The sequence below is a fragment of the Microtus pennsylvanicus genome, chromosome 4 (genome assembly GCF_037038515.1).
Source record: "Microtus pennsylvanicus isolate mMicPen1 chromosome 4, mMicPen1.hap1, whole genome shotgun sequence".
Classification (NCBI taxonomy): domain Eukaryota; kingdom Metazoa; phylum Chordata; class Mammalia; order Rodentia; family Cricetidae; genus Microtus; species Microtus pennsylvanicus.
The window spans coordinates 79,554,351-79,569,591 of record NC_134582.1 but is presented as its reverse complement, the minus strand read 5'-3'; the positions used below and the strand labels follow the sequence as shown (position 1 = coordinate 79,569,591).

The following is a 15,241-nucleotide window of genomic DNA, read 5'->3' as shown; positions in this document are numbered from 1 at the left end:
GGTATATAGGATAGAGAAAGATAAAAGCCCAAAGGCAAAAGGTAGATGGGTTAATTTATGAAAAGCTGGCTAGAAATAAGCCAAGCTAAGGCTAGACATTCATAAGTAGGAATAAGTCTCTGTGTATTTATCTGGGCACTGAGTGGTGGGCCCCCAAAGAGCAGAATAAAAAGTACAGTTGGGCCCCCATCAATCACCAACCAAGAAAATGCCACACAGGTTTTCCCACAGGTCAATCATATAGACATTTGCTCAATAAAGTTTACTTCATTCCAAATCACTTATGCCAAGTTGACATAAATATAGACAGCACAAGCCGGGTGTTGGAGGCACACACCTTTAATCCCAGCACTAGGGAGACAGAGGCTGGCAGATCTCTGAGTTCGAGGCCAGCCTGGTCTACAGATAGAGTTCCAGGACAGCCAAGGATATACAGGGAAACCTTGTCTCAAAAAATCAAAATCAATAATAATAATAGCCAGCACAGAGAACAAAATCATGAAGGTGAAGTAACTTGTCCAGATTCCTCCAGAAAAAATTTGAGCCCAGGTCCCCATCTCTTCCTGCTCACCCAGTACCCTACCAACCCAGGACCTGACACTCCCACGTCCCTCCCCACCCAATCCTCTCCCCACTCCACCTGACCATCTTCTCCACCACAGGACACCTTGCTGTGCTGCCACCTGCAGTACCCTCCCTCAGGTGGCCTCTGCTGCACATGTGACCCAACTGTACTCAAGACCTCTCCTTCCCCCACATCTACCCCTCCTAGGTGCTCCAGCCACCTGGAGCTTTGCCCTCCTCCCTCATACCACCCACTGGCACACAGCATTGAGTTGCACATGCAAACCCCTCACAGACCCAAGCTGGCTGAAAGCAAACAGTCCCTCTGCCATGTCAATGTGCCACCTGCTGGGCCGGGTGCGATGGCTGAGCCTTCTCCATAGCACCCACCACCCGCTGGGCTGGGTGTGATGGCTGAGCCTTCTCCATAGCACCCACCCCTGGGTGATTAAGGCGGCCCATTCAGCTGTGGGAGGACCAAACAAGCTGAGGGGCAGGAGGGACAAGGTCTCTGCAGCCAGCCCCTGTGCTCACTGGGAGCTGCCCCACCTCGCTCTAGGGAAGAGAGTTATGAAGCATAACTTTCCCTCACTTCCCTGTACTCTCAGCCCGCGGGAAGGGAACTCATTAGTCCATAGCTTCATGATCAAAGTGGTTCCGCTCCATCATGACTGGCAGGTTCAGAGTAAGAGATGTCACATGGACCGTGCCAGTGTCAGGGGGAAAAGGCAACAGCTCATGTGCACATACTGAGTCTGCAGTGAGCTCCAGTGTGTGGTTTCCCAGCTACCTGATCTTTGAGACGGTGTACCTTTCTACTCTGTGAGGGTCGACAGTCCATGGTTTGTTCTTTCCAGGATTAAGTCTCTGGGAATGGACTCTGCCCTTCAGAGAGTTAAGGGACTCAAGGACATACCTAACACTTGTTATATTTATATATTTTGTGTTTTATCTGCAAGTATATATGTGTGCCACATGTGCAGTGTCTGTGGAAGCCAGAGATGTTGTGAGCACCCTGGAACTGGAGTTACAGAGTCGTGAGCTGCCACGTGGGCGCTCTGCATGGCATCAAGTGCTCTTAGCTACCGAGCCATCCCTCCAGCCTCTCCCTACCACTCTTTAAACTGAGTGCATCACACTATACTCCAGCCAGTTCCTAACAGGCACAGGGCATTTGGACACACACGGGCCTTTCAGGGATTGGTGTTTCCCGCCTCCCTTCTACTATGCCACAGCTGTCTCCTGGTGAGCAGTGCTGACCCTCACCAGGCTCGGCCTGTTCTTCTGATCCACTTCTCTGTCCTTGGGGATACCAATGTATGACCAGGACTCCCAGCCCTTCCTGTTTATCCTCTCTGCCAGAACTCTACCAACCCTTGTCCTTGCATAGATTAGAGGCAGGACAAAGCCTCCTCACACAGCCACCTCACACGATCTTACCAGGTAGCAAGGGGGATCCCCCCCACACATCCCCAACATATCCATCATAGCACAGGGCTGCTACAGAAGTACTGCAGGCCTGGCTGGCCTGAAACTCTGCACAGACTAGGCTGGCCTCTGCCTCCTACGTGCTAGGGTTAAAGGTGGGAGCCACTATGCCCAGATAAAAGTTCCTTCCCTTTAGCTTTTTTGTTTCCTTCAGGCCAATACCATGATAGATCAGGGAATAGTAAATCCCAGTTTTAACTTGCCAACTAAAATCCAGTCCTTAGACCACTAGCTTCCCACTAGCTCTGTACTACAGAATGCACTCAAACCATGGGAAGCATGTCATGCATGTGACACCAAAACTTCCTAGGTTCTAGGAAGTTCAAGCGCTGTGCAAAGACTGCCACTAGGGGGAGCTCTTCTCGAGTGGACTAGTGTAGGTGACAGCTAATCTCTAAGAAATAAGCAGTGTGCACCACACTTTAGACAAACTGAGAGAGAAAGACTCCCACACAGATGAGGGGAAAATCAATTGCACAAACCCTCAACATCCTTTCCCAGTGCGAAGGGAAACAGCTAAGTACAGTAGTGGTCACAGGAATTAGAAAACAGGAAAAGAGTGCCCACAAGAACACCAGCGACATGAACACCACTGGCAAGGAAGGTTGGCAGGCTGCTGGGAAGCTGAAGAAACAACACCCAGCCCAGGACTGGGAGCAGCAGGTCATCTCACTAACCTGGGACGGCAGTCAAGGTTTTAGGACCAAGGCCTCCTTCCTGTGAAACATGAAGGACAATCTTCAGAAACAAAGTTAAGGTTTGCATGGCCTTCCAACAGACCTGGATCTGAACATAATCCCGTTGTGACTAGCAGTGAGTTACCTATAATTCCCAAGACAAGAAAGCCAAAAATACTCTCCTCAGAAGGCAGTAAGAACTGGTAACAGCCAAAATGCTCATCATCCCAGACACAGGGAAGGCTGTAACTAAAAATGTCTTTAAGACTTAAGTCAGGCACATATCTGTAACCCCAGCACTCGGGAGACTGAGGCAGGGGGACTGCTTTGAATTAGAGGCCACCCTGGTGAGTACCAGTTCAGGCAGGGTTACACTGCCCAGCCCTGGCAAGCACTGCTCCTAAGAAGCTAGGCATAATGAAGCAAAATGAGCTAGAAAAGACCAATTATTAAATGTTGATTTGTTGACTTAGTGAGGCACTCACAGCACGGTTTGTACTGCCTGCTCGCCAAGCATGACTTCACTTAACTCCCCGGAACAGAAGGACCTGGTCAAGGCTGAAACAACGGAGCGTTGACCCTAACAACCTGCCTGCCAGTACGCTTCTGTAAAATCTCCATTGCTTCTTCACACTGAGAATGCAAACTGGACCCAGGCCTGAGGCTTTCAGAAGCTGGCCTGGCTTCCGTCCACTCTCACTGGTATCAGAGTGCTTATTCCAGAAAGATCCCTACAACAGATGTGCTATCTGCCTGTAATAGTAGCACTTGGGATGTTGAGAACTTGTGTCAAAAACAAAGAATAGCACACTGACTTACCTCCATCTCCTGTTTGCTGCCAGGAAGTTCAAAGTCATTTAAATTAAGTCATCCATGTAGGTCCTCACTTTTCATATATTTCCTTTTTTAAAAAATTCCTTTTTATGTATGTGCGCTGGTGTTTTGCCTGCATGTCTATATGAGGGTGTTAGACACCCTGGAGCTGAAAATACAGTTGCAGGAATTGAACCAGGGTCCTTTGGAAGAGCAGTCTCTTAATCTGAACCATCTCTCTGGTATTTGCATTTTTCTCAATCTGATTTTGTATGTTTCTGTTTTACAATGTTTCTCTATGTTTGCCCTAATTTATTATGTACAAAATCAGGTAGAAGGAGGTCAGACACACACACACACCATGTAATTAAAGTACTACTGCAGCCCAGCACTACAGTTCAGAGTTCTTGGTTAGAATGTTACACAGGATTATAAACTCTACCTCTCAGACTTAAAAACAAAACAAAATTTAAAAACTTCAGCAGCTGACTGGAATAAAAATAGTAACATCATAACTTTAGAAGCATTATAATAAAAATCAGTTTTATTAAATGCTCAATTCTTTAAATTATTTTTAAAATCCCATCCCTGTCCTGCCTTCTCTCTAAATAAGCACTGCCTAAGTTGTGCTCAGCAAACTCTGCCATCGATCTCAAACCCGGAACAGGGCTCCCAGAGGGGACGTGTGCTGGTCACGTGATGGCTAACCTTGGGTATCAGCTCGACTGCACCTGGAAATCACTGAACCCACCCAGCAGGGCACATCTCAGAGATTTCTCTTGATCATTTGAGGTCGGAAGACCTGCCCTAAATCCAGGCCACACATTCTGTTGGCACCCGACACCCTAAAAAAGGACATGGAGAAAGGAAGATTTTGCTTTTTGCTTTTTGCCTGCTTGTTCTCACTCTCGTTGCCAAGTTCATCTATCCTGTTGCTGAGACATTTCTTTGCTGGTATTAGAACCTACTTCCTCAGGACTCCAGTGTAGGCTGAAGATCAGAAGCTCTCTAGGGATCCCTCTGGACTCTAGCACCAGAATAGACATACACATACACACATACACACACACACACACACAAAATCAGTTCTGTTCCCATAGAGAACCCTAAAATGGATCAGGACCCACACTTGCATAGCCCTCATTAGCTTACTGGCAATCGGGGAGGGATGGAAACAGCTAACACAAAACACCAAAAACAAAAACCAGGAAAAGAGGCTGGACAGGGTGGGGAATGTAGCTAAGTAGTTAGCACCTGCTTAGCCCTGTAAAGGTCAGTTCTAGTCTCAGAACCACAGAGAGCATTAGGGATGCAGTCCAACCACAGCGTTGTAATCTACGACAATTTATAAACACTCAGAGTGCCCACAAAGTCCAGAGAACAGCAGACTGCACAAAGGAAGGTCTCCGCCGCTCTCAGGAGTCATTCGGGAGCCCAAACAGCTTCACAGTGCCAGCTTCCCGACTGCTGTCATATTTGCCATCTTTGTCATCGCAGGCAAAGGCCAACAGAGGCCTCTTGGGGTGCCAAGCCACGGTGAAAGTCGGGGACTCACACTGCACCTCCCACAGCTTGTCCCCTACAGAAATCAATATAAAGAATGTTATTTTTTTAATAACTTATTTAATTTTATGTCCATTGGAGTGAGGGTGTGAAATTCCCTGGAACTGAGCTACAGACAGCTGTGAGCTGCCATGTGGGTGCTGGGAATGTTTGAAACCGGGCCGTCTGGAAGCCTGGGCTCTTAACCCCGAGCCATCTCTCCAGTCCCCATAAGGAATATGATTAAGCAGCACATTCATTAAGTCCTCACAGAGAATACAAAGCATAGAGATGTCACACACAGGTAGGTGACAGGCTCTATACTCCCCGGAAGAACAATGGACAGCTATCATTGGCACCTTATACAGACTGACCTTCACCGAATCAAGCTGCCCAGTAAGGCAGCTTTTTTTTTTTTTTTTTTTTTTTGGTTTTTTCGAGACAGGGTTTCTCTGTAGCATTTTCTTAACTAGTGATTGACAGGTAAGGGCCCTGCTCAATTTGGGTGGGGCCATCCATGGGTTGGTAGTCCTGGGTTCTATAAGAAAGTAGGCTGAGAAAGTTACAAACAACAAGCCAGTAAGCAGCACCCCTCTGTGGCGTCTGCATCAGCTCCCACCTCCAGGTCCCTGCCCTGTTTGAGTTGCTGTCCTGACTCCCTTTGATGACGATGTGGGAATAAACCCCAAATCGCTTTGGTCATGGTGTTTCATCACAGCAACAGCAACCCTAACTAGGATAAATACCCCAGTGATTTACTGCAGAGCTTAATCACCAGATGACATACAATCCAAGCCACCAGCTCAAACAGACTACTGCAAATTGTGTGGTGTGTCAGAAATAATTCTATTAAAATAAATTCTATTCTATACATTATCAGGAATAAAATAAAAACTTATTCTTACCTTGTTTCAACCTACCAAAAATAGGAGTTATTTACTCCAATAAAAATACAGACAGAAAAAAAAGACTGAAAAGAAATGTACAAAAAATTAGCAATAGTTATCTCTAAATTATGGACCTAAAAATGTGAAACTGGCAAAGTAGCTCATCAGATACCAGCGTTTACTAAACAAAGCTGGTGATCTGGGCTCCACCCACTATCAGTAACTGTTCTGTAGACCTATATAACCAAGGTCACATGAAAACTCTCAAGCAACTGTACCGGCCCCCTTTGGGCCACAGCTGGAGAAAGTTTAAGAAGCCTGCCCTAAAGGCCCTGCATTGCTGAGTGGTTGGCTACGCTCACCCAAGATTAAAAGCCTTTATCTCTTTAACACACAGGCCCACTATCCTCTCAAAGTACTTTACATACCGCAGATGGTTCAATTAGGACTGTGAGGCCAGTCTGCATTGTCAACAACCCGTGAAGGGGGTCTCCCTGAACTTCAGTCCAGAGGAGGCATGCCTGGGAGGGGCTTTCTTAACTGAGTTCCCTGAGGTGGGAAGACCCCCTGGAATGTGAGTTTTGGGGGCTGGCCCCTGGACTGAACGGAGGAAGGGAAGCTGAGCACAGATGGCTGGCTCTCTGCTCTTGGTCATGATGTAATATGTTCTGTCTGGCTCCCGCCGTGACGGTCTGTAACTAACTGTGAGCCAGAACATCCTTTCTTTAGGAAGCTGCTTTCATAAGAGTGTTTTATCACAGCTACAGGGAAAAACCAAGACAGATTATCACAACTTGGTGAGAATCATGCAAAATGCAACAGAAAGGTGAACACTCCATGCTTTCTCGCATTTGGGGTGCTAGATTTTACAAATACATAAAAGCATGTATTTACAAACTACTTCAAAGTAGAAGCAAAACTGGGGAGCACAGAAAACTGACAGGAGAAACCAGAAGCGGGGAGGGCAGTAGGGCTTGGGAAAAAATGCACACAAATGCCCAGCTCTTTGTCTCTTATTTAAAAAGCTTTTTGCCCAAACATGATTGTGTATCACTTTAATCCCAGCACTCAGGAAGCAGAAACAGATGAATCTCTGTAAGTTCAAGGCCAGCCTCATCTATATCAGGAGTTCCAGGCCAGTTAGAGCTACAAAGTTAGACCTGTCTCAGAAAAATACACTTTTATAATGAAGAACTAATAAATGCAAAGCCACTTCCCTTCAAACCTGGCACCTCTTCCTGTGCTTTCATCCCATCGCTGTGTGAAACTGACAGTCATATCAACAAACTGGTCTCAAGACAAGTCCATGTCGGATAAGCTGGTGAAGTAGCATGGTGCAGAGCTGAAACATGCCAACAAAGGCCTGAGGCCAGGTATCAGACACAAGGTCTCACAGAGTTACCTGTCTCCACTTCAGCTATGTCAATGAAATGGTCCTCTGAGGCCGACGCCAGCATTTTCCCATCGTGGCTAAAACTCAGGGTCCTCACCGGCCAATCCAGCCTATGAGAAAACGAACAGAAACATCAGAATTGCCCCAAGGGAGGCAGGAACAGTTAGTTTACCCGACAGGAAAGGCGGCAGAGCTCCTTACCTAGAGAAGCACCGCACGCACACTAACTCATCGACATCCCAGAGGCTGACCAAGGCGTCTGCACTTCCTGTGGCGAAGTATTTCCCCATAGGGTCAAACTTGATACAGATGCAGTTAGAAGGATGGGCATTGATGGACTGCACAGGCTTTAGTTCAGGGTAGCTGACAAACAAGACACACAGCCATCAATGTGCAGAAAGGGACCGTGGCACTAAAACACCAAAAGAAAAAAAAAACTTCCCTAAAAGAAAGATTTGCTCAAGCCACTAAATGAGCACAACACAGGCCTAAGAGAACCTATACCATTTAACATCAAGATAAACTGGTGAGGTTACTGGACTTCCCAGAAAACCACATCACCTCTGGGCTTTCTGAGAGCACCACTTTATAGCAGAAATAAAAAAGTAAGAGTAGCACACCCAAGACACAGAAGAAAAAAATGAAGCCAGGACTGTTATACCTAGCAAAACTATCCAATACAAGAAATACAAAGAAAGCACAGTAAAGTATGTAGTAATATGGACGGCGGCGGCAGGGTTGCGTCCCCAAACACCCCAGCCGCCTGTCCGGCTCTGCCCGGCTAGCTTATGCCCCAAATAATTACACGGACACTGTATTCTTTTATAAACTGCTTGGCCCTTAGCTCTAGCCCTTACTGGCTAATTCTGATATCCCAATCAACCCATCTCTAACAATCTGTGAGCACCGGTCTTACCGGGAAGATTCTAGCCTAAGTCCATCCTGGGTTGGAGCTGGGGCATGGTGTGCGTCTTCCCTGGAGCAGGTAGCATGGCGTCTCTCCTGCGTCTGCTCCGGAGAGCAGAGCTGTGGAGTCTGACCTCACTTCCTCTTCCTCCCAGCCTTCCCTTCTGTTTACTCCACCCACCTAAGGGTGGGCCTATCAAATGGGCCTAGCAGTTTCTTTATTGCTTAAACAATGAAATCAACAGATTGATATATGACACTCCCACATCACTTCCCCTTTTTCTGTTTAAACAAAAAAAGGAAGGCTTTAACCTTAACATAGCAAAATTACATATAACAAAACAGGTATCAAGTAAAAGTTACATCAGAAACATTTATACATATAACAAAATTGACCTTAAATCTCTATAAATAAAGCAAAATCTATACTAATGCAAATTATTCATACCTATATCATATCCCCCTTTAAATGTAAAAGAACGTTTATAAACCATATTTGGGAACACGGGCGCAGTTTTTTCTCTCCAAACTGCTTCCTGCTGAATGGGGGCGTCGTTAATTAGGTCTTTCTTGGTATAACCTGTGTGCTAGTTTCATCTCAGTTGGCAGTTGAGCAAAGCAATTTTCTGAAGATGTTCACAGCAAACCTTCAGGAGGACGTGGTCCATCATACCAAATCGGAATAGAAGAAATCCATAGAGTCTCATCCTCTGTGAAAACAAAAGAAGACTCTCTCCAAAGCATCATATCCTTAGACCCAAATTCTGAAATCGTAATACCCTTATATCCATTCTGGTTTAGCTTGGCAGCCCAGGTAATGAAATGTCTCTCTGTACTTAGCTCCTTCACAGTCAAAAATTTTAAAGAAAACACAATGTACATAATCCAGACTCTCTGTGAATTTTCCATCTTTACGCGGCTTATTTTTATTTATATCTATAACTATCTGTACTCTGTCTCTTTAAAGACTTTACTTTTACTTTTTTCTTTTTAAACCATTAACTTTATTCTCTATATTCTTTTTCTTCTCTCTCCCAAGCCAACGTACATTCATCCAACAGTGTGACTCATTTATTGGTCTGAATCTGTCCTATTGTGAATCTGCAATTTTTTACTATCCAGGAGCACTTTTGATTTGCGCCTTTAAATCATTAGGCGCTTAAGAATCTAATCTGAGACATTCCTAGATTAAGTTTTTGTTTTTTTTTGAGAGCATATCTTTGACCTGGAATAACCCTGTAGACCAGGCTGTCTTTGAACTCTCAGAGATCCGCCTGTCTCTGCCTCCCAGGCATTGGGATTAAAGGTGTTTACTACTACACCTTGAACTCACAGAGATCTGTTCGTCTCTGCCTTCTAGGCACTGGGATTAAAGGCGTGTGCTACCACACCTTGAAGTCACAGAGGTCTAACTCCCTCTGCCTCCCAAGTGTTGGGATTAAAGGTGTGTACACACAACAACTCTCTTCCTTTTTTTGTTTTTCGCTTTAAGAACTTCAACTTTCAGCTTGCATATATTTTTAACACACTTTAAACCATTCAGAAATTTTCTCTGTCTTTGAATCTCTCTTTACTGTATATCTCTCTTTTTCTGACCACATGAGTCTTTAATTTAGCAAGCAATATTAGTAGGACTAAAGGCGTGGCTTTGCCGGCTGGATCCAGCCCATTCCTTAGCTTTCCAGCCTCATGGCTGATGTACAGGCTGCAGCCATGTTTATAGCATTTCAAGGTCCCTGCCAGCCAGCGAGCTACAACAGACAACACTCAAGTCCTCTCTCTGTAGCCGGCCCTCCTGCCTCAAACAGTCAGAGTTTGCCCTGGCAGGATGGCCCAGAAAGCCGGCATTTTAAAACAACACAGGTTTGTTCCTGCTGCTGAGTCAGGAAAATTTCAAAATGGAGGACGTACCATTTTGTGCTAGCTCTGGGGCTACCAGGTAGGAGCGGCACTCAGCACTTTAATTCTGAGACTGAGCGTGCAACACAGAAATTCTTTTCATCCAAGTAACATCCAAATCTGACACGCAGAGCACTGCGCAGTCTGAAAACACGTCTCTGTATGGCGGCGGCAGGAATCCGCCATGCTCTTCCGCCTGCCTAAGCCTGATTCTGCCTTCTGCCCAGGAGCAGGCGGGAAGCTCTGAGTCATCATCACAGTCCCAGAGCACTCTCCTTCAGATCCCAAGCGGGAACACAAACATAAAGCCAGAGTTTGCACTGGCGGCACAGCCCCAGGAAGCCACTCTTTGAAATGACACAGCGTTTTTTCTGCTGCTGTTGCCGAATCAGGAAATCTCTCTACATCACGCCACCAACAAACAGCAAAAATCTGTGTTAAACTCTCTCTCCCTTATTTTTAAGCCTTCTCAAGTTTTTTGTGGACTCAGTTAGCCACACATCTGGGCGTCATTTGTAGTAGTAGGGGGGCGAGCAGGGTTGCGTCCCCAAACACCCCAGCCGCCTGTCCGGCTCTGCCCGGCTAGCTTATGCCCCAAATAATTACACGGACACTGTATTCTTTTATAAACTGCTTGGCCCTTAGCTCTAGCCCTTACTGGCTAATTCTGATATCCCAATCAACCCATCTCTAACAATCTGTGAGCACCGGTCTTACCGGGAAGATTCTAGCCTAAGTCCATCCTGGGTTGGAGCTGGGGCATGGTGTGCGTCTTCCCTGGAGCAGGTAGCATGGCGTCTCTCCTGCGTCTGCTCCGGAGAGCAGAGCTGTGGAGTCTGACCTCACTTCCTCTTCCTCCCAGCCTTCCCTTCTGTTTACTCCACCCACCTAAGGGTGGGCCTATCAAATGGGCCTAGCAGTTTCTTTATTGCTTAAACAATGAAATCAACAGATTGATATATGACACTCCCACATCAAAAGTACCTACAGGTTTACAAACATATCACTCCTTCAGTATGATGACTTCTGTTCTGTTTAACTTGGGATGCACAGCAAACTCCACCCACTCCACCACAGCATCTACGCCCCTCTGTCTTGCATGACTCACTGATATAACTGATACAGCCATAGACCCTATGGAGCTGAATTTTAGTGCCATGTTTTCAATTACTTATAGAACAAATATTTACTGATATCCCACCATTAAGACAGGCGTTAGGTTAGGCAACAACAATTCAGTGGAAAACAAGACAAGCACAGCCTTTCCACCATGAAAATGCTAGTATAATGAGACAGAGATAAATAAAACACACACTATAATATAGAATTAGAAAGTGCATAAGATACACTAAAACCCTCCTCTTATCTCAGAGAGAAATCAGGATAGAAGGATGGGAGTTTATAAAGCAAGTTTGAGGACAGCCAGAGCTGTTACACAGAGAAACCCGTCTCATAAAATAAGAAAAAAAAAAGAGGAAAAAAATGGATAGAAGTGACTTGGCTAGAGGGAAAATAATATTTGAGCTGAAATTTGAAGGGAGTCAATTAGCCACAATTCAAGGTACATTAAGTCCCTGGGCCAGCAATCTGATAATTAACTGAATCTTTACAAACTCAGTCCCCTGTCAGTCAAATAGGATGATACAATTGATACCAGTAAGAACTCAATAAAATCCAGACTATCTGCTTCAAATGTGCCTAAAAGAAACTAGGATTTTTTTTCTTTGTTTATTTTTTGAGACAGCAGGCTTTCTCTGTGTAACAGCCCTGGCTGTCCTGGAACTCACACTGTAGACCAAGCTGGCCTCAAACTCACCTGCCTCTGCCTCTGCCTCCTAAGTGCTGGGATTAAAGGCATGCACTACCACTAACTGGCTGAAACTAGAATTTTTAAATATTCTTCTTCAGGTCTTTTAAGGTAGGCTCACACCTAACTCATCTCTGTACCTGACATAGCACCCATGCAGAGGTATGACAGTCCCGCTCAGCCAGAACCCCTCACCTGAGAATGTTGATACAGCCATTGCCATTGGTCAGGAAAAACATGTTATTATCATTATTCCAGGAGATTTCGTTGACCTCAAACTTGAACTGCTCTTCTGCTTTGGAACGGTGCGTCTTGGCATCAATAAAGGTCACAACGTCATCCTTGTTGCCCACAGCAATGGTCTGCCCATCGGGACTCCAGCAGATATTAATGTTCTCCCCTGGGAACCCAGACACAGTCCGTCACCAACATCACCCTTGCCCAGCCTCCTCCAGAAGCTTATTCTGCTATCCTGGAAAGAAGATCAGAGCTATCTTCAGTGCTCACATCACCAGGTCAATGGATGGAAGCGCCCACTGGCCAAATGGTAACTGTGAGTCTCAGCATTTGTCTAAAGCACCACACCATGCCACTCCCAGGTACCATTCTTGTCGTCAAGAGCCAGGCATCATCGTACACTGAACACATGAAGTTAAAATGTTCAACTTCATTGAATCAAAAATGCCTTTTTTTCACACTTTACTATCTATAGTGCATTTTTTTTTTTTTTGGTTTTTCAAGACAGGGTTTCTCTGTGGCTTTGGAGCCTGTTCTGGAACTAGCTCTGTAGACCAGAGCTGGTCTCGAACTCACAGAGATCCGCCTGCCTCTGCCTCCCGAGTGCTGGGATTAAAGGCGTGCGCCACCACCGCCCGGCTATAGTGCATTTTAAAATCTATCAGAATTTGTTGTGGGAGCTGGGTGGTGGTGGCACACGCCTCTAACTCCAGCACTCGGGGGGCAGAAGCAGGCAGATGTCTGAGAGAACAGCCTGGTCTACAGAATGAGTTCCAGGACAGGCTCAAAAAGCTACAGAGAAACCCTGTCTTGAAAAACAAAGAGCACTTGTTTTCCAGGAGACCCCAGTTAAATTACCAGCACCCACAGTTCATAACCAGCTGTAAGTTCACTTAGAGGGGATAAGACACTTTCTTCGGGCATCTGTACAAATGTGGTACACATACTTGAAAATGAAAAAATATAGCCAGGTGGTGGTGGCGCACACCTTTAATCCCAGCATTCTTGGGAGGAAGCGGCAGGTGGATCTCTTTGAGTTCAATGTCAGCCTGGTCTACAAAAGCTAGTTCCAAGACAGGCTCCAAAGCTAAAGAGAAACCCTACCTCAAAAAAACAAATAATAATAATAACAAAATGCTTCTGAAAGAAAATTTTAAATGACCTCTTGGAGTCAATTATGATAGCTCAAGATTTACAGGATACTATATGACATGAACAGTGTTTAAATGTCATGTACAACTTTTCAATCGCTTCTTCAAAACCAAGACGATCGGAGTTTTAGCCATTCTAACCTGCCAGAACCTCCCGAATTCTTCATGCCTTCGCACATGCTATCCCTTTTTGTATTGTTTCGACTGCTTGCCCTCTCACTCCGACCAGGAATTTCTACAGATAATCAAAAGTACTCAAATTCTATTCTTCCTTGTCTCCTCCAGGCAGACCTACGTATCCATCCTGATAACCCACGATGTAGAGCACTAGCTACAAAGAACATAGTAAATGGTTGCTGACAATTACCCTAGCTTTCCCACCTAAAGCTCCTCGTTCCAAGGTTACCTTTGGTATTCACGGTGGCAATGCATTTTGTAGTCCTCACATCCCAGATGCGAATGGTTTTATCTCCAGATGCCGTGACAAAGAGGTCAGGGTTGCTTGGATGCCAGCAAAGCTGGTCCACGCTATCTCCATGTCCCCGGTAGTTGTTTTCTTTGACCTGAAAAGAACCCAGATGCCACTTCACACAGATGTACATGCCTCCACCTGCAACCTAGCTTAATCCAGCACTTTTCGAAACTTCCGCCCCTGTGAACTGCTCTGAGCTTCGACACTCGCCCTTACTCTTGCCCTTCCTGCCCTCCCTATTTTCTTTTCTACCACCACCATCATCCCAATCCACCTGTCCATTCCCAAAGTCTGTGTTATCATTTTCTTTTTTTTTTAAATATTTTTGTCTTATGTGCATTGGTGTTTTGCCTGCATATATGTCTGTGTGATGATGCCGGATCCGATGGAACTGGAGTTAAAGACAGTTGTGGGCTGCCATGTGGGAGATGGAAACGGAACCCAGGTCTTCTGGAAGAGGCAGCTAGTGCTCTTAACCGCTGAGCCATCTCTCCAACCCCGTGCTATCATGTTCAGATAAAACCTCCTCGACACCCTTAGGGATTCTACCACTCCATCAATTCCCAGCCACTCCCCGTCAGGGATTCCTTCCCAGGGCTCTTGGAGACCCTCACCACTCCCAGCCAATTGATTCAACTTCCCTAGCTCACAATCCTTTCGCCACACCTCTTTACTGCCACTAGGTTCATACTCAGCTCTCCTCCAGGCGGCCTCACCCCACTCGTTCCCCCCAACTCTTCCAGCCCCATCACACTCTTCCTCATCACCACCACCGACAGGTCACGCTCCTCTCCATTCCTCTGCCCCCTCCTGCAACCTCTTCCCGGCCAGAGCTAAGCCCTACAAGCTCACCAGTCGGTCCTTCTCCAGCAAGAACACGCTGGCAGTCTTGTCGAAGGACCCCGAGGCCAAGCGACGGCCGTCGCAGCTCCAGGCCACCGAATGCACCTTGGCACTGTGCGCCGGGAACTCGCGCGTCTTGCTGTGGCCTCGGAACAATTCCTGCATCCCAAGCACGTAGCGAGACGGACCACTGCTCATAGAGCACCAGGCCACCATCGAACCGGGACCGGTTTGCGGGGGCGGCGGGGGCCCGAGAATCGACGTGGGTACCGCCATGCCTCCCTTAATGCCGCCCTCAGCAAAGACTGTGTACCGGCAGCTAGACAACTGGGCCTGGCGCCGCTGCTGCGCGCATGCGCACGGAAGAACGCTGCGTCCCTCGGCGCAGGCGCGTCTTACCTGGGGGAGGGCAGGACTACAAATCCCAGTATGCAACGGGCATCCACGTTCCCTTTTGGAATAGCAATGATTGTTCCCTAAACTTGCTTCGTTTGGAAGAGTTCAACTTTTTTAATGGTCTTCTTACCTGTTTTTCTAGTCTTGCTTATTCGAAGAAGAGAAC

At 46.4% G+C, this 15,241-nt stretch overlaps 1 protein-coding gene across 1 annotated transcript; it reads right to left on the bottom strand.

The window, feature by feature from the left end:
* Positions 1-4,068: 4,068 nt before the first annotated feature.
* On the bottom strand, positions 4,069-15,034 carry Thoc3 (THO complex subunit 3). The gene is made up of 6 exons (XM_075969605.1): positions 14,689-15,034; positions 13,771-13,927; positions 12,172-12,376; positions 7,566-7,727; positions 7,374-7,474; positions 4,069-5,121 (listed from the first exon to the last, which is right to left on the bottom strand). The coding sequence occupies exons 1-6, from the start codon at positions 14,953-14,955 to the stop codon at positions 4,958-4,960; spliced, it is 1,056 nt and encodes a 351-aa protein (XP_075825720.1). The 5' UTR covers positions 14,956-15,034; the 3' UTR covers positions 4,069-4,957.
* Between the last annotated feature and the right edge of the window lie 207 nt (positions 15,035-15,241).